Raw genomic sequence first — 25903 nt, forward strand, 5'->3', positions numbered from 1 at the left:
AGATGCATTTCACTTAATCTTGGGCCCACTTTGGAAAGTTTAAGAAGAATTTATTTTTTCACACAGCATTTTGAAGTGGCATGACATTGCTTTATAACTGTGCTACATTATGTTTTATGATAGATTTGTTAGCTTTTAATCGTTGGCCTGATCCTGACATTTTCTGGGTTTATAACTGACCTTAGGCATATGATTAAGGCCTGTTTTTAAAATGGTATGTATTTTGTTTCTTAAGTAAACTGTTTCCAGTCTCTGTCATTAACCATGATGCTAAAATAGCTGTGGCTATGTTTGTTTGTTTTTAATTTTTTTTTAAAAAAATAGGATGATTTATTAGGGTGCAATCCTAACTCTGGTTTACTGCCTGGTGGAAGTTAAAAGGGTGTTGGAGCCACTGCTGCATCTGCAAGGTGGGGTGTGCTTAGCTTCAGGGGCATAGGAAGGGGGGGCGATGAGAGTGCACCACCCCGGGCAGCACAATCCTGGTGGGGTTCCATCGCGGCTGCCCCCCCACCCATGCTGGGCTCCCCGCCCTCGCAGGCTGCACGCCCCGCCCCCAGAACACGCGCCATGCCCCTATGGGCAGCACACCATGCCCCCGGGACGCGTGCCAGCCCCACCCCCGGTGCCGGAGCATGAAGCTCTGCCACTGCTTAGCTTGTGTGGGACAATAGTGATGTGCTATGACCAGCCTCCCATGTAACCTGTTTCTGAGAAACAGGTTCCCACGAGGCAAGATACAGTGATAACAGCAATAACCTTTATTGAACTAGCAGAACTGGACAACAGGTTCAAATCAACTGCTTATATACAGTTCCAAAGGCCTGAGCCACTCCCACTCCCGTGATTGGCCGTCTAAACTTCCAAGCTGCGAATCATGACTCAGAGTTTAAGGGCCAATGGTAGAGGCCCAAATCCAGAAATGTTCTGTGATTGGATATCATGTATCGAATCAGAACACAGGGGCTCAGAATCCTTAGTCCAGGCTCAAGCTAAGGCAAACACAGACCACTGAATACATCACATTTCGTATCTGTGCTAAGATTCTCTACAATTCTAGGTGAGGCAGAGCACAATGGCTTTGCATTGTGAAGTCTCACAATGTGAAGAGAATCTTCTTATCATCTCATTAACAATGCCCATTCGTGATTGGCGCAGATGCTTCTGTGCTCTGACATCTTAACAGCTTTTTAACTGCAGCTAAGGGCACAACACTCACTGCCCTCCCCTCCATTCTTTAAAAGCATAGATCCCTTTTGTCTTCCTCCCCCAAAGGCTGGTTGTCTAAAAGGGCCACTGACTATGAAACAGTATCTGAGCAGCTTTGATCCCAGACTAGTTGAGGGCAGTGCTTTAAAATTGCACCATCCTGTCAGACCTTGATGATGCCATCAGAGCCGTTTTCTCCCGCTTTCACTCTGAATGCTTCCTCTCACCTTCCCTCATTGTCTTCTTCTCTCTTGCCCTGGGGTTAGGATAGTTATTGTGTATGGCTGAGCAAAAGAAGTTCTGGCTGAGTGACTGCATTCAGCAGTTGAGAAATCAGACGCAAAAGAGAGGACTAGGAAAATGAAAAGCCACCTGCACCACACACACCTTGGGGAATATTATGAGCAAATGCTGAATTGGGGAAAATCTGGGAATATCCATGGAAATGCTACAGCAGAAATGTGTCTGAATAAAGAAGAAAAATACATTCAGTCTCTAATCTGGAGACATTTCTAGGCAGAATGTAAAAATAAATACAGTGGTACCTCAGGTTAAGAACTTAATTCGTTCTGGAGGTCCGTTCTTAACCTGAAACTGTTCTTAACCTGAGGTACTTTAGCTAATGGGGACTCCCGCTGCCACTGCACAATTTCTGTTCTCATCCTGAAGCAAAGTTCTTAACCTGAGGTATTATTTCTGGGTTAGCAGAGTCTGTAACCTGAAGCGTCTGTAACCCAAGGTACCACTGTACATGAGCACATGAATTTGTCTATACTGTACAGTATCTCTCACAACTATGTGTCTTTACATATTTTAGTTATATCTTACCATTTCTCCATAGAGTGCTAGCTTGCACCAGTTGCCAGTTTGTTTCTGAGCCCAATTTGAAGGGCTGGTTTTGACCTATGAAGCCTTGCATGGGACACTGTGGACCACCTCTACCCATACAAATATATCCACACTCTGCTAACATTACATCTGAGGCTCTTCTCTGGGTGTCCCCTCTAAGATACTTTGGAGGGTGTTGCTGGAAAAACAGGCCACCCTCACCCCCTGATCAATTGCTCCTCAGGGAAGTGTGCCTAGTGCCAACTTTGTCATCCTTCTGGTGCTGAGTGAAAACATTGTTATGCTCCTGAGCATTTGGACAGCACTGATGCTAAGGCTTTTGCTGGCTATTGTGAGTTCATCCTATGTGGAGTGGGGGCTATTTTGTGTTGTTTTAGAAGACTGTTTCTTTGGATGAGCACTTAATTCATCCAAAGAAATTGTTAACTACATTTAACAAATAATATGATTAAATCTCACATGGTAGCTTAACACTGGATGGGGCGCCACTTGTCTACAGAAAAACAGGGCACAGTGAGGGGAGGTTTAAGCTAGAAAAAAGCACTTTTGGGGAGGCCGTGATCTTGCGTGGGTCACATACCAGTAACTTGCGGACCCAGATGCTGGCATCTTGGATTTGTGCTGCATCGTGATGGAAGTATGCTGGTTCAATCACCACCATCTCCCAAAATGCTGGGAGAGGGCCCTGCTGAAGGCTTAGAAAGCCATTGCCACTGATGGGCCAATGGATAAGGCAGCTTCTTATATTTTCCCTGCTTGCTAATATCATTTATGTCATGTGTCATTAGGTCCTCAAAGATAGCGAATCACCCACTGGGTTTCATGGCTGAATAGGGATTTTAACTTGGGTCTCTTTCTAGTCAAAGTCCAACAGTCAAAGCACAACATTAGGGGTAACTGTCATGGTGCCTTCTGAATGCTGGACAGGCTGCAACTGCCATTAGCCCCAGCTGATTGGCAGTTTTAAAACATGGTTTAATGACAATAACAAAATTAACTTGGTCAATGCACTTAACCTGTTACTTACTGCTAGTTGCACTGACCACTTTGCAATGTGGCATCTTTCCTTTCCTTTGCATCACTACTGGATATATATAAATACGTTATGAATAACAACCACAGATTTTGGTTTTCTCTAATCCTAACTGAGAAATAGAATGAATCAATATGCTTTCCAGTGGCTCCAAGTTATGCTAAAAGAGGTTTACTTTTGAAATGTGACACTCTTGAGAGACCAGTAGAATAATTTTAGAAAGTACTCTATGCACACTGATGTCTTTGTAGGAAATATATATTTGAGAATAAATTGATAAAATAATTGGATTTCATGCACAGAAATACAGATTTTGAGATAGTGAAGGTTCTCCCTCACTACTGATTTCTACAGAGAAGTCAGGTTTTCTTTGTTCGGTAGTCCTGAAGAGCTTGTAGTGCTTATTTACATATGAAAAGAGAAGTTTATAAAAGAGCTTTCCTCTTTTAAATTATTAACTATTAGATGGACTAAAATCTGCCACCATTATCATCCTATAGATTGACACAAACGGCATATGGATCATTTTGAAGCTGAGGGTTAGTTTCTTTTTAAAGAGAGAATTGTTTTAGTTTTTGCAGGAAATTAATCAGGGGAATGGGCTTTGTAGTGCTTGGAGCACATCTAATCTGTCCTTTGTTCAAATTTGCCTTGCTCCAATTCCTAGCAATTGTAGACAACATCGCCTTTTGTTGGTGAGCCACTTGTTACATGCATAATTAGAGACCTCAGTAGCTGTGTTTAAAGAAAAACTGTTTTCCAATGTAATGTGTGATCTTGATAATAGTATTTTCATCAAAGGTAGCAATTACATTCATTAAGCCAGGACTGGCATGGCAGCAAGGAAATTAAGTGGAAGGTGAATAAAAAGCTCCCCCATTTCTTCCTTCCTTTTTTCTTTCTGCCTTTCTTTAAAAAAAAACAAAAAAACCCTCTCTTTATAAGTTGAAATGCACCATGTTGAGCTGTTACTGAAAAATACATACTGAATATGGCAAAAAAATAAAAAAAATAAAGTCCCCTTAACCTTTCTGAATAATGATCCAGCAGATATCTCAGGGACATCTACTATAGCCGCACTTTTCAAATGAAAGGGATTGAGTCTACATTAATTTCTTATGCAAGTTTTAAACGAGCTCAACATACGATGCAGGTCTTTAAAGGCTCCAGGGCTCAGTAGGATTAATTCACTGTTCTTTTCACACATAAATTAATTGTTTTGTGTTCTCAAAAACCGCAAACAGCACATAAATCAACCAGTTTAGAAGACAGGCAAGGCTTTCATTATCTGTTTAGAAATTATTATGGGGTACCTTTTAAAAGGAGAGAGGAGGGGAAAAACCAGAAGCATTGCAAAATTAGGCCTTACTCTGTTTTAATTAACTCTATCCTGAATATGAAGCAATAGCCCTGATAAATTTAGCTCTGGAAAGGAAATGTTCTAGAACACTAATGGAAGACTGGACTCAGATAAACATGGAGGACTTGATCCTTCCTTTCCCCCCCCAAAGGTAACTCAGGATGCAGGGTCACATGGCTGTCCCACAGCGTATAGACAGGAATGGGCACAATATGCACAGATTGGAAGAAGATTAATGGATGCTTACTTAGTGACTAACTCCATAAACACGTTTAATGGAGCTGAGCACCATTAAAAAAAAAAAAAAAAAAACAGCAAGGGGGAGATTTCAAGCAGTGAAGTGGTAGGAGAGGGTTTTTGTTTTACTTGTCCTTCAGCCATTTCTCTGCTCCAAATTGCCTTGTAGACAAGTCGTCGTCCCCTGCGAGTTTCAAAGCACTCATTGACCATTGGTGTGGATCCTGCAGCCTTCCAAATGTCATTGGATTCAAGCGCCCATCAACACCAGCTAGCAAGGCCAACAGCAAGGAGTGATGGGAATTGGAGTCTAGTGACATCTGGAGGGCCATAGTTTTCCCCATAGATCTGTGGTTTGAACTTTGCAGTGGTGCTGGAGATGTTACAACAGTTCCTAAATTTGTTGTGTGTTGAAAGGATGCCATGTTACAAGGGCTTTGCTCGGTCAAGCCTATGTAGACATATGCAGCAAGGTAGTTGTCAGAGGGGAGCATCTGAATGAAGCTGCATCTTCTTGGGACACGGTTCTCTTGAATGCAACTTGAGGGCGCATTAGGCGTTCAATAGCCAGTCTCTCTTCACCAGGGACACCTGAAATTGGCATACCCTCCAAGTGTCCCGATATTCCAGGGACAGTCCCAGAATTGTGAAAGCCATCCAGGCTTCTGATTTGATCCTGGAATGTCCCTATTTCCCATGCCAGTGCTGCTTCCACTGAACTTGGGGTGGAGGATGAGCCGGCGTTTGTCCTGAGCAGCAACAGTAAGAGCATCCTGTTGCCTCTCCATGGTGGCTGCTGCTGCTGCTGCTGCTTCCTCCTATGTGGCCAGCTTGTAGGTGAGGAAAGGCTGCCACAGCTGAAGCCCAGCCCCACATAATGGGGCAGGCAGATGGCAGGGCCACCCTGGGAATAAAGGGGGAGCTGAGTGCAAAGAATCATTATTTTTATTTTATTTTAAAAAAAATACTTTTTATGTCCACGTCTAATCTTTCCCCCGTCTAAAATTTATCTATTGAAAGGTGTTTTTCTTCTTGTAAATCTAACAAAGAATAAAATCAAATCGGAATTAAGGGCTTTTCTCAGGACAGTGGAAGGAGTGTGTTCTGTTGGTATCGTGGCGGTGGCACTTGCCCTTCTTCTGATAGGAAATGCTGGGGGGGGGAATGGGGAGGGTCAAGGAGGGTCAGTTGTGGGCGAGTGAGAAATGTCCCTCTTTTCATCTGAGGAATGTTGGAGGGTATGGAATGGTAGTTCAGGATAGGTGGGCTAGAGTTTCAAGGACAGTCATAGGGGCCAGGTGAGGGGGCCCCTGGGTGCTTCAACCCCCCACAATATTCTCCATGAAAGGGCCGAGCACCCTTTTCTTTGCGTCAGGGCCACATGTCATGGGGGCTGGCGCAGGTGACATCAGCACACCTGACGTGCACGCCTGACGTCAGTACACTGCAGGGAGTGCTGACATCACACACACACACACACATATGCTGTGGGGCATGCTGATGTCAGGTGCATGTGTGGTGTGTGGCCCCAGGCACCCACGATCCCAGGGCCAAGCTGGCGGGCCTGAAGAGGGTTCTCAGCACCTCACCCAACTACCTTCTGATTCCACCATAGTACCCTTGAGTTGTTTTAATGTTCAAATGCAGGCAGCTGTTAAAGTGGGGTCTATTGCTGAAGTTCTGCATATCTCTTTAGGTAGCGCTATATTCCCCATTAGAATATTTTCCTCCCTTGCAAAGGCAAACAAGGACAGCGCATCACAGTCCCAGCCATAGCAATATCTGGCCCTCTCCAAATGTGAATTGTGTTTGCTTTATTATTCTTGTTTTATTCCTACAGTAGTGCTTTAGTGCAAAAATGCACTAAACAATAGGTGGATAATAAATAAATAAATAAATAAATAAATAAATAAATAAATAAATAAATAAATGGGAAAGGACCATTTATAGGGCATGCAATGATACAGCTGCAAGATAATTTAAGTCAAAATGCTACTAAGTCACCTGTTTGGCAGGAAAGTATTGAATCTAGCTCTTTATCAAAGCAGTTGATTTGTATATTTTAACCTTTTTTTTTAAAAAAAGGTTTCATGGATTAAAAAAACAAGTAATGGTAGCAGTACAGTGAGCAAATGTAGGTGACCCCATCACCAGTTGTGTTCTGAATCACTCTTTTGTTCTAGCTGATGTTAAAGGGGTGGGACAGAAATATATAAATGACCCATATCTGGTTTGTTGACTGTAGGATGGATCCAGTTCTATTCGTGGGACACTGCTGCAAGGAGAGAAGTGATTTCCATCCTTCCCACCCTTCTTTCTATGCACTGCACCTCCCTAAAGAGAGAGTTGGAGGATCTTCTGAAACAAAATGGGAAGTGATGTGGGGTGTGTGTTTGCGTGCATGTAAAAACTGTTGAAAATTACCTTCTCTCCTTTTTCCACTGAAAGCTTCTACTGGATTGGAGTTCTTTTCAAGGTGTGCAACCCTATATATTGAATAATTACAGTCAAAAGTCTTCTGTATTGTCAGGGGTCACCCTATTCTCCAAGAGCTAGCAAAATGAAATGTATTTAATGTATTTAAATGAGATTTATTCTGCTCCTGACAAGTGAATTTTCATCTTCCTTCCTTCCCTACTTCCTTAAAATTTGAACTCCAGGAGTGAGATGTGGGGACCACAATCCATCCAATCTGCCTGTAGTCTACTCTTTTACTGTATTGTAGTTTCCATTTATTAACAAATCACATTTTTGAAGAGATGGCTATTCAGTTAACAGAATTTGTTACCACCAAGAGCAGATAAACCCACATCTACTGCTAAGTCAACTAGACATGAATTAACCTTATAGGAATAATTGATACAGAAGACTTTACTTGTGGGTAAAAGCAAGTTGGACCAGATGGCCTTCAGAAAATTTGTAAGTATATGCAATTGCCTAGTGAGATACGAGGTTCTAGCTTAGTGGTCTGTTGAGCACATGCTTTGCACGCAGATATAATCACTGGAACCTGCAGGTAGGGCTGCGAAGGCCCCCTTCCTGAAACCCTGGAGTTACTGACAGGCAGTGTGGAAAGGAAGTACTGAGATATACAGACTAATGGGCCGACTCAGTTTAAACCAGCTTCCTATGTGAGAGATGGAGGAGGGGAGCACACTTCGTCTCTCCCACTCCCAACCCTGTAAGAAAAAAAAAAGCCAGTTGCGTTTTGGTCCTAATGAAAAACTGAAGCCTAACAGTAAGAAAAGACATAATGAATGAACACTTCACTACATAAAAAGTCAACTCGCTCTGGTGCCAAAGAGGACTTACTGTTAACCTTAAAAAAGGAAAGGAATACATTTAATTATTTCTACACTGGCAGGCTTTCTTGGCACACTTTTCCACATCTTTCTCCCTCCAGTCTCTTCGATGCGACAGTGATTTAGGCATTTATTTATTTTTTTAAAAAAATTGGCCTGTATGGAAGAGCTCCTATGCCCTCTACTGTATAGATTTGGATATGTTCAGCCTGTTTACTGGTAGATGGATGTCCCTCTAGTGGCTGGCTTAGGAGGGGGAAAAGGTAAGCAATCACACTCGAAACTAAAAAGTCAAGATTGACTACAGTGCATCATTCATGCTCATGCAATACCTTTTACAAACCATCCCATGAGGGGGAAAGTGGGAATGCTACATTCAAATAGGTTGCCAATGCCATTTGCCTCCCCTGCCCCATAAATAGACAACTTTAGGGTCAGAGGTGAGGAAAATGTATGCATCTGAAAATATTTTATTCCACCTAAGTTGCTAGAGGCAATTTGCCACCCAATTTTGAAATCAACGTAGAACCAACTTAACAAGTCCAAAATGACAACACTGCCGAAAGAACACTCCTAATGGATTTACTTTGTTATAATCATACATGCACCTGAGAAGAGTCAGCATGATTTGTGAATAAACAGGACTTACAGAACCATCTAAATGCCATAGCCAAGTCCATTTCCATTATTGCTTAGCTTCTCATTCTGAACCAAGATCACAAATGTATCCTTGCTGTTCAGCTGGTTCAGTATGAAAACATTTGGTCTTTGTGTTAACATTACTCATAATCCTATCTCTTGACCATGACAGAGTATAGGATATATATAGCTTTTGGGATGCCTTTACGGGTACCTTGATCCCAAAGAAAGAACAGAGAAGACATTCCCATATGTGTGTTCTTGTCCAGGTGCAGAAAGCGATCTTGTATGAATTGTGCTTGCATTTGCAAACACCTTCCAATGTCAGCCTATGAAAAAATTAGGAAAGCAAGAGAACAGCAAGAGATAGCAATGTGTGCCAGAGAAGAAAGAGAAAGAGACAGTGAGGAAGGCATCTAGGCCTTACTGTGCCACACTAGATCATGCTTCAAGTACTATCTGCATGGAATGTAGTTGTGGGGTAGATGAATAGACAGCACACACCACAGTCAGAAGACATTATCATATGCTTTGTTGATTGAGAAGAGGATGTTACGTGTATGGCATTCATCAACCACAATCTTGTTTCACAGTTTTATTCCACTTTCACTTAGTAGATGCATTTGCATTGAATCACTTTTATAGCCACTTTGTGGGGTGTACAATCATGGTAGAAGACATACAAAAATATTTGTAACAATGCACGCAGTAAGCGTGCCGTACAAAAATACTTCATGTTAGATGCTCTTTATACAAACTGTACCTTTAGCTTGAAATATTCACCAAGGATTTTCCTTAATGTTAGGTTTAGAAGGAATCGGATCCCGATCAGCTGCATACAGCCCGAAGCAGATATAATAAACACACAGTTCAAAGTGATAAAAACTTGTATGCTAGATGCTTAATGCAAAAGCCATTTCAAGTTAGGGTTGTAACATTCCCCCCCTTGCTGAAAGTGGATTTCTGCTTTTTAAAAGCTGCCCCCTAGCTAGAAATTAAAGAAAGCTTTCCCAGGCATGAGTTGTTATGAGGAAAGTTGTGCCTGCTGAATCTGACTGACATGCAGATGTTTAAAGACCCAGAGCCCCTCAAGAAAAGAAAGAGGCAAATGCATGTCCAGTAACAGATATTTAGTAAAAGCAGAGACATGAGCAGTATGTTGAATTAAGTAGCTGGACAGTTTTCATGAGCAGCTTTGTACATCATATAACTGGACTATGTGCCAATACTTATTCTTAACCCACGAAGGTAGCTCAAATGTAACGAAGACAAGCTTTCCATATTTTTTAATACAGCTAGATTGATTGAAGGCACAGTGGGGACATTGTCATAGAAATGTTATAGCCAATTACTGCCAGCTTAAAGAGTAATGCTACCACTTACTACTGGGGCTGCAATGTTTTGTCAATCAGATTACTCAATCTGAAACATTTTCATAAATTTAAAAGATGGCTCTATTAAACTTGCAGGTCTTTGCAATTTTTTTTAAATACAAGCATTTATTTAAAAAAAGAATACAGGCAGCACTCCCAGGCCTTGTTGAAACCAAGCTTAGGTCTGGGTCTGGCTGGTGCCTGGAGAGGTAACTGCCTGGAAACCACATGAAACCATAAGAAAAGAAAGGTGGGAAATAAATGAATCATCAAAGAGAGATCACCTCTTCTGTCACACAGAGGAGAATGCCTCTTCTAAGATGGCAGAAACAACAAGAAATTCAACCTGCTGGATTTCTGGTTTCTTCTTTTTTGGGGTGCCTTTTAATGTGTTGTGCTTCTTCCGAAATGTGTGCATTACCTAACAACAAAGTAGGCTTCCTCCCCCCCCCCCCGCCCCCGCCCATTAGCTCACTTCAGAACATTGCTTATTCTGTTCCAGCACTACTTCCGATTAAACCCAGCAGCTATCACAAGATCTGAGCATACAAGGAAATGCATTCGCCTTAACTTCCCCATGCATGATCTAATTTAGCCTCAGCCTTTTGCAGTTCAAGCTGCGCTCAACCGCTTGGACTTAGCAAAGTTTCTTCCCCACGTACACAACCAAATGCTTGCCCCCAACCCAATCTGATGGATAAACTAATATTAGTCAGAAACAGCAATATTTATTATGAGTGGGTGCTTTTCAAATGGGCATTTTCTTCCACTAATAGAATGGAAAGAAACGTGTGTGTGTGTGTGTGTGTGTACAGTGGTACCTCAGTTTACGAACTTAATCCGTTTTGGAAGTCTGTTCTTAAACCCAAACCGTTCTTAAATGGAGCCACGTTTTCCCTAATGAGGTCTTCTGCCACTGGTGCCCTTCCACTGTTCAGATTCCATTCTTAGACCAAGGTAAAGTTCTCAAACCGGGACACTATTTCCAGTTTTGCGGAGTTTGTAAACCAAATCGTTCTTAAACCGGACTGTTCTTAAACCAAGGTACCACTGTATTCAAGTTTCAAATATGGCACAAATAAGAAGAATGCAAGATCACCTTGGTTGGGTACTCTTGTCTGCAACAGTTTTACCCAATGAGGTGTGGAAACTAGGTGATCACACTTTACATGTATGTGACTGAGGCACAAAAATTAAAAATTGCAGTCTAAAAGCTAACAAAGACAAAGGGGTTTAAAGGAAGCTGATAAAAACCCCATTGGCTTCAGTGCAACCAGCACCGCTTTCTCACTTAATCACTTGCAACCCTGCACAATATTTCATGATACTGTAGTGCCACAGACACCAGAATGTTATCTTACAAGCAGTTCTATGTAAAATACCTTCAAGTATTCTTCCTGGCCATACTCTTCATAGTATTAATGACAGAGTAGTGCCATGGAAATGAACATACTCCTGGGCACACTGCAATAGCCAAAATTAACAGGACTATTCAGAAGCAAATGTCTTACTTATTACTGGCTCTGAGACCTGCATGCATTTTTACAGGATGCCCAGGATAAAGCATGAAGTACTAACTTTTAACCATCCTATAGGAAAGGCCCTGTATCAATTAGTTCCTTCATCTCCATCTTAACCATAGGACAAGTCTGTTCCAACTCCCCAAGTACAGTGTTGTGAATCAATCAAAGAGGTGGGTTATTTTGTCCATTATTATCCTGTTTAGGGCCATGTTTTCAAGCACCGACCATTGATACTTGTGTAGTTCACCGACATGTATGGGTTGTAGGGTATTTTTTAGTGTAACTTCATTACAGCTCCCATGTGATCAGGGCCATCACACTTGTGTGAATAGAATTTCAGAGATTTCTTGGATACTTAGTTCTTTTTTACAGTTTGCATATTTGTGTGTTGGATCTTGATAAGCAGGTGCAAAGAGCCCACATGGTAAAGCAGAGAATCCTTGATAGCCCAGAATCAACTGAAGTTATCAGTTCTACAGACCCCAATGTGTAGATACAAAAGAAGGTTGATTTTAACGCCCTGTATCATTATAGTTGGGAAAATTAGTTATTATGGTACATTACTGAAGTGTAACAGTCCAGTCACTTATGCTGCAGTCTTGTACATATTTAAAATTACCACAATTTTTCTTATTTTGTCTTAGAAATTGGACATGAAGAAGTAGCCCGTGATTCCCACCAGTACTGCAGCGGTAATTAAATCTCTTGATTTTTCAGTATTCTTGAGCAATGCATTTTGCAATTGTGTTCAGCTGGATATTTGAAGTCCCTTCATATATGGTACCTGAAACAAACCAACAGGGTGAGGGAATAAATGAAGCAATAATATAAACAGTGATAAACAGTGATTTAAGCATGTTATGGCAAACATTAGATATGAGGCAACGGTATGTAACAGAGGCAGTGTGAAAAAGATCTGATAATGCAGCCTCAAGTTCTACAGCTGGAGTATTTTTTGTTGTGATCAGTGCAGTATGTTAAACAATTTAGTACAAACTTTGAATGTGGTATGGTTTTATTACAAAGGAAGATGCAAGGGCAAGCTCACAAAAGTTATGGATTGACTCTGGCGGTGACCGTGTGCTTGTGGAGCAGACTTCCATTTGCAGAACAGGACTTTCGCTTCCTCTTACCTTTTTCTGCAGCCACCCACACAACTGCTCTGAGGGACTGGGGGTCCCTCCAATGCAGATTTGGGAGGCACGTGGAGGCTGCAGGAGCGAGGAATAAGAAGTCCTGTTGGGCAAGCAGACGTCTACTCACGAAAGTTCGATTCCACCCTATAACTTGTGTGTGTAAATTAGGTATCGCTTTCATAGCCTCTTGCAAGTATTTTCATGGAGACAGTCCGTTATGGCAGGCTGCAGATCAGTGACTGATGAGACTGTGATAGCCACGCAGATTTGTACAGCCTAACATAGATAGGAAATGCATTGTGCAAAATGATGACCTAACAGAAATTAGTCCCTATATCTTTCCACATCCAGAGGCATGGGGCCTGCTTTTCAGTCATGGAATTCTGAGCAGCTAAGGATTAGAAGCGAATAATGTAGCCGCATGGTGGGGCAGGTAGCATGGATTTGCCTATGCAGCTGTATGCGAAGAGACTACCAGATCTACATTCTGGGTAATGAACAAACTAAGGTATCTATTCAGTTTGCCTGTAGGTAGCTGGGACAGTGAAGAGGGTCAGGAACCTGGTGTGGCTAAGATTGTAGATCAAAACTTGACAAACAATCAGACTTCCAGATTCTTATAGACCTGCCACTCAATATCCATATCAGGAGATGGAGAACGGCAAATGTGCTTCGTTGACAACTTTCTGATCATTCAAACTCAAACTGGATAAAAATGCTACGTTTTCATTTTCAACAGATGAGCTATAAGAAACTGCTACTTACCAATCTTGCAGTCCCTGTAATATTTTTCAATAGGATAATCTTTTGTGAAGCCGACTCCGCCCATCCATTCAATACATTTACTTGTTGTTAGAGTAGCAACCTGCAAAAAACACATAACATGCTGTGATTTTAGCTCAATTCAAATCAATACCATCCTGACCGTGAGAATACTGACATCAGATTGGTGCCTTCACTGTACTCTGTTTGTCAAGCCTATTCAGACACGTAGAATGTTTTAATCCGGTATTTGGCTTATTGCTGATTTTAATCATTTTTAAAATGTTGAAAATGCTGTTTTTAACGGGCGATTTTCTTGTTTCATTCTATTTGTAAGCCACTCTGAGGTTGCATTACAATCAAGCCATATGTCTATCTTGTTCTAAATTGTGTATATGATTGTTTTATATGGGCAAATGTTTTAATTGTATTTATAGGCAATTGTCCCATATATGTTGCTATTGCAAATTGCTTCAGGATGTCTCATGATAAGCTATCTGTAATAATATAAAGCCGCAGTTCAATTATGTTTCATTTAAAAAGAAAAGGCAAAAAAAAAGAACCTCAAATACAGCTTACCTCTGCCGCATAATACTTGGCCATGCTTGACTCTTTTATGAATGGCCTTCCGCTTTCTGCAAGTCGAGCTGCATTGTAGGTTAACAATCTTGCAGCTTCTAGCTGTACAGCCACTTGCGCAATCTGATGTTGCATTCCCTTGAAAGAAACAAGTTCCATGTAAAACTAAACTTGCAAGAGAAAATCATCCTCCCTTCCTCAGCTGTCAAATATAATGCTCAGTTCCTGATCCGATGATATAGCAATTCTTTGCTTGTTTACTCAAGTGTAAATAGAACCATATTCATTTCCAGGTAAGGAATGAAGTCTAAAGTGCCAAAAGACCAAGCCAAAAACAACCAAAAAAGCAAGGGGAAATCATTACTATAATTATCATTTTATAAACACATCCTATGGCAACTATAGTGAAATATAATAATGCAAATATTACAGTAGTTAACCAAATTGTAGCTTGAGTGACAAATTACAAATGAACTTTTAAACAATTCTACCATGATGCAAGAAATAACTGCATCATGGTAGAATTGTTTAAAAATTCGTAGCTGAAGGAGTTCTCACTCAAGTTATAGAAAGTTATGCCACACAGATAGTCAGAAAGATGTTGTTGTTCAGTCGTCCAGTCGTGTCCGACTCTTCGTGACCCCATGGATCAGAGCACGCCAGGCACGCCTATCTTTCACTGCCTCCCACAGTTTGGCCAAACTCATGCTAGCCGCTTCAAGAACACTGTCCAACCATCTCATCCTCTGTCGTCCCCTTCTCCTTGTGCCCTCCATCTTTCCCAACATCAGGGTCTTTTCTAGGGAGTCTTCTCTTCTCATGAGGTGGCCAAAGTACTGGAGCCTCCACTTCAGGATCTGTCTTTCCAGTGAGCACTCAGGGCTGATTTCTTTAAGGATGGATAAGTTTGATCTTTTTGTAGTCCATGGGACTCTCAAGAGTCTCCTCCAGCACCATAATTCAAATTCAGAAAGGTATTACTTCAAATTCAGAAAGGTATTACTTCAAATTCAGAAAGGTATTAATTCAGAAAGGTATTACTACTTAAAATGTTTTCTTCATATTTACTACTGACAGGTAATCCTTCAAACAAAACGTGGCAGTGGTTAAGAAGTTATAATACTGTGGCCTACAAAATATCAGCTGTGATAAGCATTTCTTTTTTCTTATTGTTTTTAGACCCATTTTACAGAATGCACTCATCGCTACCTGAAAATCAAATATGCTTTTTCCAAATTGGGACCTCTCCTTTGTATATGGGATGGTGTGGTCAAAACATCCTTGTGCTAATCCCAACATCTGTGAATGAACAACAAAGAAAAGCAAATGTAACTAATATGGTTGGAAAAGTGTCACAGTCCTCCTCTTTAAAAGGGCAAGAAAAGCTTTGTGACAATTGCCAGGAGTGAGCTTGGTTGTTAGGAATGGACAGGAGTGGAGAGATTTTGTATTCCAGAAAGACTAAAAAAACCCCCAGCAGACCTAGTTATATGCAGAATTCAAAAGGCAGTGAAAGAAGCTAGAAGTCGGGTATTTCTAACAGCGTCTCACCGCCACTTTCATTTTACTCATTTAATTTTCAATGTCCCATCAGACAGCATAATAATACCTAGTCAGTCGCCAGCAGTCCATTTCACTGCTTAATATGGAAAGTGATAATCTAACAACATTAATGTATAATGCCTTGATAAGGTTACTTACTTATTAATACTGTTCTCCTAAACTTAATAGCTCAGGTTTTTTTTTCATAATATGCTGATTAAATTCTAAATTAAAACCAGGTTTTTTATTATTGGGGGGGGGGGAAGAGGAAAGGAACCTGGGTTTTTGCTCATGACATCTCTCTTTACTTCAAGATGTTGGAACAAAGTATTAGTTAAGATACTCTTGGTGTGAGTGGCGCAGGGAGCTTCTAAGGAGGAGACTGGAACCTAGTCACCGTGGCTAAAATTCAAAGAACTATGCAACTACTTCCATGTGCCCAAGGACACATAGAAGAGCAGCCCTCATTACAAAGCATTTCTGAAACCAAGGGGCTATTCAAAAGCAGCTTGCGGTATCACATGGGAACCTGTTGTTCAAAGAAAAAAAGGCAAAAACATCCCAATGGGGAGGCCCAAGAATTGTTGGGTCCGAGCCTATGTGCTTAAACAATGTTAAGCCGTGATGAGGTGCACTTTATTTCTCCAAGAGAAAGGAAGGACTAGGAGCGTGTAAGTATGGAATTATGCAATCCAGCAGCCAGCTGCTAATCTCTTTAACTACAGTTGTGGAAGACTCTTTAGCCATATTCAGGCTTTCAACCCCTCACATGAAGGGGTTGAAAGGGGAAGTGAAGTGAAGGGGAAGGCCTGGGTGAAGGGGAAGCGTGTGGCCCCACGTTCTCTGCCACGTTCTGAAGGGCCCAGCCCTGCTACAAATCATATAATGGGGGGAGGGAGTCATAGGTTTTAAGTACAGTGGTACCTCGAGTTACAAACGCCCCAGGTTACAAACGCCTCAGGTTACAAACGCTTCAGGTTACAAACTCCGCTATCCTGGAAAAGTTACCTCGAGTTGAGAACTTTGCCCCAGGGTGAGAACGGAAATTGTGTGCCGGCGGCGCAGTGGCAGCAAGAGGCCCCGTTAGCGAAAGCACGCCTCTAGTTAAGAACAATTTCAGGTTAAGAACGGCCCTCTGGAACGAATTAAGTTCGTAACCAGAGGTACCACTGTATACACACCTTCAGCCACAGTGTCTGGACAGTGGTGGCTCTCCTGATTCAGATAACTGTAACTCGATGACACTTAAAAGGGCTTTTGTTTACAATTCTGCAATATCCTTTTTGCGATCAGTACTGGTGGAGGGCAGTCAAAACTGTATACACTCTGTGTTACGTCTGCACTGGACCTAAGTAATTATAGTGATACTTACCTGTGCAGCTATTCCTATTCTTCCCGTATTGAGCATTCCAATGGCATACTTATAGCCCTGCCCAACCTGCCCGAGCACGTTGGTCACAGGAACCTGAGGAATTAAGCAACATTAGTTAATTGCTAATAGCCCTTTACTTCCATCTCCATATTTATTTATTTAAAAAATGTATACCACCTTTCAAACATAAATGCTTCCCAAAGCGGTTTACAAAAACGCAAAGGTGTGTTTTACATTTGGTTGCGAGGAACATAAAAAAGCAAACTACGTATTGTATGGCTTTTGGTTGACAAAAGTATTGTAAATTTGTATCAATCATAAATCAACAGATTGTGTTTGTGTGTGATTCAAATCTAAATCTGCTATATTTCTAAAAGTTATTTTTTTTAAGCCAACCTCCTGCAAGAAATGCACCATTCACCTTCCAAACTCATGCTAATTTATGCAACTGTATCCCACTGAGCTGCTCATACTGAGCTATGATATTGCAACGATTTAGCCAAATTCCACAGCTTTAAAAGGAGTACTGCACCTTCACATTTTCGAATGTTACAGGACATGTAGATGTGGCTCTGATTCCCAGTTTATCCTCCTTCTTTCCTACGTGTAGGCCCTCTGTATTACGGTCTACTATGAAACAGGTAATTCCTCTATAGCCCTAGGAAGCAAAGACATACGGAAAATTAACTGTGCTGATAATAAGGACGGGGTGGAAATTCAATTCAGTTCACATTTAAAGGCAGTTCTACCTAATTCACACATTCTGAAAATGCAGCAACCCTTTGAAATCTGCACTTCTCTGATTTCTGCAGGGCAGTTTTCCAACCAAGTAATGTAAGGTTAAGATTGCATGAAAATGCATATATCAGTAAAAACACAAAACACAAAACTCGTTATATTAGGCAGCGTTCCATACAAAAAAGGGTGTAATGCAATAAAATGCTAACAAATGTTTGTGAGTACCTTTAAAAAAGAATTAGGAAACTTATGTAGAACTGTGGAGAACCCAACTTAATACTGGAAAAATGAGAAGTCTTTCCTTTTCAATATGCCATTTAAGTGAAGATCTTTCTCCCAATCTGTGTCTGTATTAGATATGAAATTATTTCTATTTACAGATTTAGTTTTATACATGGATTTGTTTTTATTGTAAACGCTTTTAACTGTGAAATTGACTGCAGTGGTACCTTGGTTGTCAAACTTAATCCGTTCTGGGAGTCCATTTGACTCTCAAAACTGTTCAGAAAACAAGGCGCAGCTTCTGATTGGCTGCAGGAGCTTCCTGCACTCAAGCAGAAGCTGCGTCAGATGTTCAGCATCCGGGAAAAAGTTCGCAAACCGGAATGCTTGCTTCTGGGTTTGCGGAGTTCGGGAGCTGATTTGTTTGGGAGCCAAGCTGTTCGAGTACCAAAGTACCACTGTATATAAATAAATGTTCTGGATTGCTGGTTGTGTAATACAGTGCCTAATCATGAAGAGTGCACAACTGTACAACAGCTGTGTAATCACCTTTCTTTGTTTGACTGCATCCTTTACTGTCCCATCTTATCCCTGGTCTGCCATTTGTTCCTCTGCAGTTTGTGGAAGCCAATGTTCCCACCAGCTGAAAGAGCCTGTACCTGGAAATGCCCTCAAGCGCCATTTCACCCATGCAACAATACCACCCATTCTAATGCCTCTGAATTCCATGTTGCTCTCAACTTACAGCTTTTTATTTTAGTTCATGTGTGTATGCTGCTGTTCCTCTCCCCACCCCCACCCCAAAAAATGAAAATCAAGGTAGCTAATAATATACCAAAATGAATAAAAAATACCATCCTGGAAATTCCTAGAGTATGAATGTATCAATAAGTAAGTTGCTAACGATTAATGGAACAATCTGTCACAGGAACCCCTAAGCAGGCACACACATAAAATAGCAACCATGCAAGATACCAAGAGCCTGAGCACTAATCTTCTTGGCACTCAAGCTGTAATTATTTTTAAAACTCAAGACACGTAGCTGCATGCTATGTATTAAGCATACAGTGAAAAAGAAAAAAAAAGCATACGGTGGACCCTCTGGATACGAATGTAATTCGTTCCAGGGGTCCGTACGTAACCCAAAAAATCCGCAAGTAGAGGTGCCACTTCTGGGTTTGCTGTGCTTTCAACCCAAAAGTTACATTACCTGAAGGTGACGTAACCCAAGGGTCCACTGTAATGTGTGATTTGTCCTTTGTTACTCACTAGTAAAAGGTAAAAAGGTGAAGGACCCCTGCACGGTTAAGTCCAGGCAAAGGCGACTATGGGGTTGCGGCACTCATCTCGCTTTCAGGCTGAGGGAGCCGCCGTTTCTCCGGGTCATGTGACCAGCATGACTAAACAGACTCTGGCGCAACGGAACACCATGATGGAAAGCAGAGCACACGGAAACGCCATTTACCTTCCCATTGCAGTGGTACCTATTTATCTACTTTCACTGGTGTGCTATCGAACTGCTAGGTTGGCAGGGCAACGGGAGCTCACCCTGTCGTGGGGATTCGAACCACTGACCTTCTGATCGGCAAGCCCAAGAGCCTCAGTGGTTTAGAGCACAGCGCCACCCGCACCTTTACCTTTTTACTCACTAGTATGGATACTCCAGACAGGGCTTCTCAGATGCAAATAGGATAAGAAAAACACCAGGGCAGGCAGCAGGGATTGGGCGGCAAAGAGAGAGAAAGAGAGATCAAGGTTCCTAACTCTGCTCTTCTGCTGTTTTTAGCAAATTTCCAAAGCAGCAGCAGAAATTCCATAAACTGAGGATACAGGAAGAAAGACGAAGACTGCCAGTATAAGCAAGGTACAAGTCTAGTTTATACCTTGTAATTAATCTTGCTGCAGTGCCTTAGTAAAATCAAGCAATAACTGTTTTAACTACTTACTGCAGAAGGGTTGGCATTTGCCATCACCAAAAACACTCCTGCATGCTCAGCAAAGCTAATCCACATCTTTGACCCACTGATGACATAGTAGTCCCCCTTCTTTTCAGCACGAGTCTTCAAGGAAAACGCATCACTGCCGGAACCAGGCTCTGAAAGGCAGAAGCTGCCCATCTATCATTTTAAAATAAAGTCAAGTCACTAGATATATTCACTCTGCAAACATTTTGAGAACATAGGTACAGCAAAGTAATCAAGTAAGAAAGGATTATTTTTCAACCAGTGGCATATTTAATCCACAAGACAAGTAAATCCAAGTATCTACACAATATAGTCTCTCTAACATTTTCGCACCACTCCAATTAAAAACAACAACACGCCCAACCCTTTCTTGGATGGCACTGGTTGGAAAACAAAGAAGGGCTGTTACCACTTATTGTTTCAATCACAGCAGCCAGTTTTCTAGAATACCACATTCTCATTCATCCTGAACAAAGTCACACGTCTACCGTTGTACAGCAGTGCTATGGAGGAAAGGGGGAACAGCTGCTGCAATAACAGTGACACTGTTATGCTGTGCATTGGCAGTGAGGAATATACAAAAAGCTCTGCCACAGGCCAGTGTAGTGGCCTCTTTAAGGGGGATGAAAATAAACAGTTTAACTCCAAAAACTTTGAATGATTTGTCTGTAAACATCTCTTTTACCCAACCTAAGACTCACAGGAGTCAACGAGACACAAATATGCCTAAACTCAACTAGGGCTAGGCTGTGGGTGGAGCTCTTAGGCTGAAGTCCTATGCACGCTTACTTGAGAGTAAGCTTCAATAAATTGGTGGAACTTACTCCTAAATAAATCTACATAGGTTTCTGCAGTTCGTTCCTTAAGGTGGAAATTCTGCAAATGCAAATTTAACTTATATGCCAATATACTTCACCTACCATGTCTTTTGCCAGTCTAGGCAAATAGGTTTGCTTTTGTTCTTCTGTGCCATACGTCGTAAACAATTTATTGGTTAAGGTATTCTGGAGTTCACACACAAGCGATACAGATGGATCAACCTTGGCCAACTCCTCAATCACCAGAATAGTGGAAAAAAAAGAAAACCCTGTTCCTCCATATTTGGGATCAAGATCAATACCCATCAACTGAAAAAGGAAGAACAAGCTATTGTTAGGAGTGGGTGGAGAAACCTTATGAATTCTGACTTCTATTCAACTTCCATAATCTTTGCTAGAAAAAAGAGCTATTGGGTGGTATTCTACTAAGTTTCACCCAGAGAAGGCCCAATGAATTTTAACGAACATGACTCATTTCCGTTAGTTTCAATGGGTCTACTCCGAGTAAAATTTAGTTGAATACAACTCATTGATTCCAAAAGGAATTTTCATGTGTACCCTCCTATAATCGCAGCCTCCCACTGAACTCTAAGGAAATGTTCACAAGATTTGGCTATCAGCATGCTCAAGTTTGAGATCCAATACTGTGATCCTACAGATTTGTTTGTGCTGTTGTACTCCTGAAACAGCAAATTTTGGAATCAGAGTGGCATAATACTAAAACATTATTGTTACTTGTGCCTCTTATTTAACTAAAGAGTAATCAAAATGCCCCAAAGTGCAATCCTAGCCATGTCCATTCAGAAGCAACTCCTTTTGAATTCATTTGGGCTTGCTCGCATGTAAGTGGGGTCAGGGTGTAACCTTAGTCACCAAATGTTTTCCCCTGAAATCTACCTCCAATGAAACAACTGTGTAGCAGTCAGCCCTGTGACTATTTTTCAATTATATAATTCATCCTTTTGCTTATAATGTTATAAATGTATATGTACAGTACTCAGTGTGCAAAGGGAAGAAGCTACATACTGCATTAAAAACACCAAAATATGTACAAACCCCTTGTTCAAATAGGCCTTGTACAACAGAATCGTCCATTTTTGCATCAGCATCCATTTTCTGTACTAATGGTAGAACTCGCTCATGAGCAAACTTTTTCACTATAAGGAAGAAAAGATATAAAGAATCTCATTGTTAGCCTTAAGTTGCAGTGCAGCCAGAAATTTAACAGATATAAAATTCACAAATGTAGGTAAGATAGCACTCGTGGCTACAGTTAGATTTAGGTCTTTTGATTGAAGTTTACCATAGTGAAGTGGGGGAAAGGTAACAGTATTTATCCCCTCTGTCTAGAATGTAACAGAGAATTGTGTACATAGACTTAAACCGACATTTAATTCTTCAAAACATCAATTTTTGAAAATGAGCTAACAATTTATGGGGTGGGGGTGAATTTCTTGCTTACAGAAGTGATTCGTTCTCTTCAGTGCATTATTATAAATCACATGCCATGTAGAAAATAATTGATATAGTCATGGCAGACTTTGCCCATAGAGATTGAATTCAAATACATTACCCATTTCTTTGATCATGATCTCCTCTTCTGTAAATGTCTGAAGTGGAGCACAAGTTACTCTCTCACTGGCTAGGTTTGGTAAAGCCTCAGATTTGGAAGATTTAAAGAAACTGGGTTGTCTCATGCAAAAGTTTATGCACGGAGGCATATTCCATCTCAGCTGCGGACAAAACATATTTTAAGAAGGAGAGAACAATACCACTAGAGAAAATAATCTTAACCTGAAATTACAAATAAGATATATCCATGAAATCTCAGGGAGCATGGGCAGACTCAGACCAAAGTGACTAACGAGCACATCATCACTAGGCTTGGGTTGTGAGCAAGGATGGATATTATAATTTAGGGTACTGTGGAAGGAAACTATGCTCCCAAGTGAACAAAAGCATCCTACAAGATACTTCAGAATATAAACAGGATGAAAGTCAGCCCTATATCAGGAATAGTGCCCTCTGGAAGTTGTGGGTTCCAATTCCCATCAGCCCCAAGTAGCAAAGCCACAGTCAGGGGTGATGGGAATGTGCAATAAAGTACAGTATCTGGACTGCACCATGTTGGCTACCCCTGCAATACAGTATGCCCTTGACTTATGTGGGGGTTGCTACAGGTGTTGTGGAAGTTGTCTTTGTCAATCATGTTAGATCTTTTGAGTCACACATACAGGTTATCATTTGATTTGCTTTAGTAATCCACTGATGAGCATGCACACAAACAACTTCAAGATCTTATATGGTTAAACAACATTTGCATAGTCCAAGATGGTAAATACTGATTTTCATTCTTTGTTTTAAGCAATCTTATTTCTCTGGCTTTATTTCTGAGAACACAAGTAAGACAACCCCCCCCCCCCCCAATGTCAAGAACACTTAGGAGAGAACCTTTTAACAGAAATCTGTTTAGGATTATCGTGCAACAATCCTTTGACTTGCTTAGATCTAACAGCATATGTGCTTAAATTTAAAACTGAAACAGACCAAACTTAATTTCAGGCAGAACAGACTGAAAGGTAATTTCCATTTGGTTAAGGTAACTTCAGCCTCTTTGAAAAAACTAGATTATAAAGAAGCTACATAGATTTTTGTTTAGTTGCTCTGTAAAGTGACATGCAGAGTGATGGTGCTATATAAAACTACAATAACTATAATATAAAAGGGCTTAGTACTGGAGCCTAGTGGCCTGATTTATGTTGTTAGGTCCTATGCAGATTTAAACACACTGGACACATTCAGATTCAATGCAAATGGTTTGTTTAGTTTAACTGTGGCTTGCTTATACATGCAAACCTGTTCCAGGGGGCTTAGATATGGGCTAAGTACACAGGATTGGGTTGTAAGTTGCATTTGGATAAAGTCAGCCCACCTTCACTTTAAACAAATTCTTGCTGACAGGCAAGCAGACCAAGATTGCTCTCACTATATAAAGAGAGGCAACTCCCTGTTAAGCTATTTTTCACTATAAAATTTACAATGGGCAATATACATGAACATTTGCAAATAACTCCTGAATTATGTAGAAAGTTCACACTCTAGGGTTAGGCCCTTGAAAGGGGTTGGCACACATAAAATAAGTAAATACCAAAAAACAATACGTACTTCTGTACTGCAGAATCTCATACAAAACTCAGTAGATGACTACTATGTTTGAAAGAATTATAGTTTTCTATAATAGGGAACGCCAGCCTTTCTACATTAAGGTACCTAATGTAACAGTTGCATAGATGGGGATTTTAGTATACAATACATAGCTTTTCAGAGCACAGTAACATCAGAAGCTATTACTGTAAAAATAAACAAACAAACAAACCCCTCCCTATTGTTAAAGGCACAAACTCCTAAGGTTAAAAAGCTGGTTCATCCCTGTTCTGGGTAATGAACATGCTGAAAGGCCACACTTTTCTTTACAGTATACAATATACAGATGACCAAGCAAATCATTAGTGAGAAACCTTAGCAACTGGTTAGCAATTGTTGGACCAATGGACTTGCTATTTTTCTATCCTTGCTTTAGCAGGCTTATTGAAAGCTCATGTTGCAATAGCTAGTCATGTACCAGTGGAATTCTGCTTGACCTCTTCTGGATGTAATGATTTTAAGAGATTAGAACCATAGTCTACCATTTCTTATGAAGTGAGTTAGGAGAAAACACTACTGAAGTATTCTACAGCTCACTTTTCAAAAATACTGAAATATGGGCTACCAAGTTCTCTTGTTGATTTCTACAATAAAGGACAATTTATAAAGGACAATAAAGTTGTATTTCCTAAGCCAGTCTTGAACAGCTAGTAGTGCTGGACTTAGTAGCCTTATAGTAGTTCCCTCTTTAGTTGGCAATGTGTATTAATTTTCTTCAGAAGGTGGTAAGCCAGGCCTGATGCTCCGACTAGGAGTGGCATCCTGCTTATTCTACACTTCTATCTCATAGTGCTGCCCTGATGATCACTGAAAGGACCATGCTTACACCCAGCTTTGCAGCAGAGTTATATGCATTTTCATTCAGAAGTCAGTGTTCAGTGGAGCTGAAACCTTTATGTTTAGAACTGTTGCGTTAGGCTTATTATGATTACTGGCACATCTTAACAAAAAGGTATGCAAATTTAGCCTACTCCACAGAGTGAAAAGGAGTGTGGGATGAAGGAGAGATCACCTCATGGCTCCCATGAGCACAAACACACCCTTTATCCATTTCTAAAGAGAGAGTGAGAAGTGCCAGAACTCAGCAGCATCTGGAAATCACGTTCTCCGATCTGGGAATTGTGCCTCCTAAATCCCAAAACGCATGGAGACCGTATGCACCTACGCCCTCTTGTCCTAGTACAGTTAACCACCTTTTCCCGTGCATCCTCCTGAAATTCAACAAGGGAACCTTTCTCCGTGGCTGGATCTGTTATTGGACACAGCTCACCTGTACAGGTGAGGTTTACAAAGAACTCTCCCTCTTACCAGGGACCAGACTATCTTGCACATCTGGACTACGCCCCTCTTCTCGCACTGGCGGTGGCTTTCCGACTCTTTTTGACACGAGATGCCGGGATTCGGACTTGCGACCACCTGCCTGCAAAGCAGCCGATCGACCCGCCCCCCCCTACAGCTTCCACCTGCCACCTGGATCTGAAAACAGCCCCCCCCCTCATCGAGCTGAACCCCTGGAAAACAACGGCGGCATTTACCTTCCCGCATCGCCTGAGCGAAGACAGAGCCCCTGCCGCCGCCATCCCGTCTGCCGCCGCCGCCGCCGCTTCTCTCCCCGAAGGCCGAGCGGACACCGAACTTGCTGGAGGAACCCAAAGAGGGAACTTCTGCCCATTTTTACGGAAATCCTGCCGCGCAGCGCACTTCTGGTTCCCAATGGAACACTCCTCCTCTCCCTCCTGAGGGGCGGGAGTTGTTTAGAAGCGCAACCACTCTCGTTCCCCAATTCCCCGCCCCCGATGTGGAGCAGCGTCGCTTTGATTTTTACAGGCGTTTGCGCATTCCCTTCGTTCTCGCCGCCGCACATTAAAGGAGGGAGCCCGGGCGGTATGCGACTGGATACCGGAAGTTCTACAGAACTCAAGAGAAAATTTTTAAAAAAGCAAACCACCCGCTTTGGAGAAAGAGAGAGCGAGAGCGCGCTGCTTCCCGACGCCTCTCTTTGAGAACGGCGCGCGCCGGGCGCGGCTGTTGGCGGAGCTGG

The 25903-nt window shown here is 41.5% G+C and overlaps 1 protein-coding gene across 1 annotated transcript; it reads right to left on the bottom strand.

The window, feature by feature from the left end:
- Window positions 1-11795: 11795 nt before the first annotated feature.
- On the bottom strand, window positions 11796-25576 carry ACADSB (acyl-CoA dehydrogenase short/branched chain). The gene is made up of 11 exons (XM_033149468.1): window positions 25398-25576; window positions 22232-22391; window positions 21715-21815; window positions 20761-20967; window positions 19823-19993; window positions 17449-17574; window positions 16917-17009; window positions 15212-15301; window positions 14003-14140; window positions 13427-13526; window positions 11796-12309 (listed from the first exon to the last, which is right to left on the bottom strand). Exons 1-11 carry the CDS (start codon window positions 25440-25442, stop codon window positions 12239-12241), a joined length of 1302 nt encoding a protein of 433 aa, XP_033005359.1. The 5' UTR covers window positions 25443-25576; the 3' UTR covers window positions 11796-12238.
- Window positions 25577-25903: the final 327 nt, after the last annotated feature.

The sequence above is a fragment of the Lacerta agilis genome, chromosome 5, assembly GCF_009819535.1.
Source record: "Lacerta agilis isolate rLacAgi1 chromosome 5, rLacAgi1.pri, whole genome shotgun sequence".
NCBI lineage: Eukaryota > Metazoa > Chordata > Lepidosauria > Squamata > Lacertidae > Lacerta > Lacerta agilis.

Coding starts and splice junctions, on each gene's coding strand:
- ACADSB (XM_033149468.1), bottom strand. CDS start 25,442: ATGGCGGCGGCAGGGGCTCTGTCTTCGCTCAGGCGATGCGGGAAG. Junction 20,968..21,714: donor AAGGCCTATTTGAACAAGGG/GTTTGTACATAT, acceptor TTCCTTTTTCAG/TTGATGGGTATTGATCTTGA. Junction 15,302..16,916: donor GAATAGGAATAGCTGCACAG/GTAAGTATCACT, acceptor GTTCATTCACAG/ATGTTGGGATTAGCACAAGG.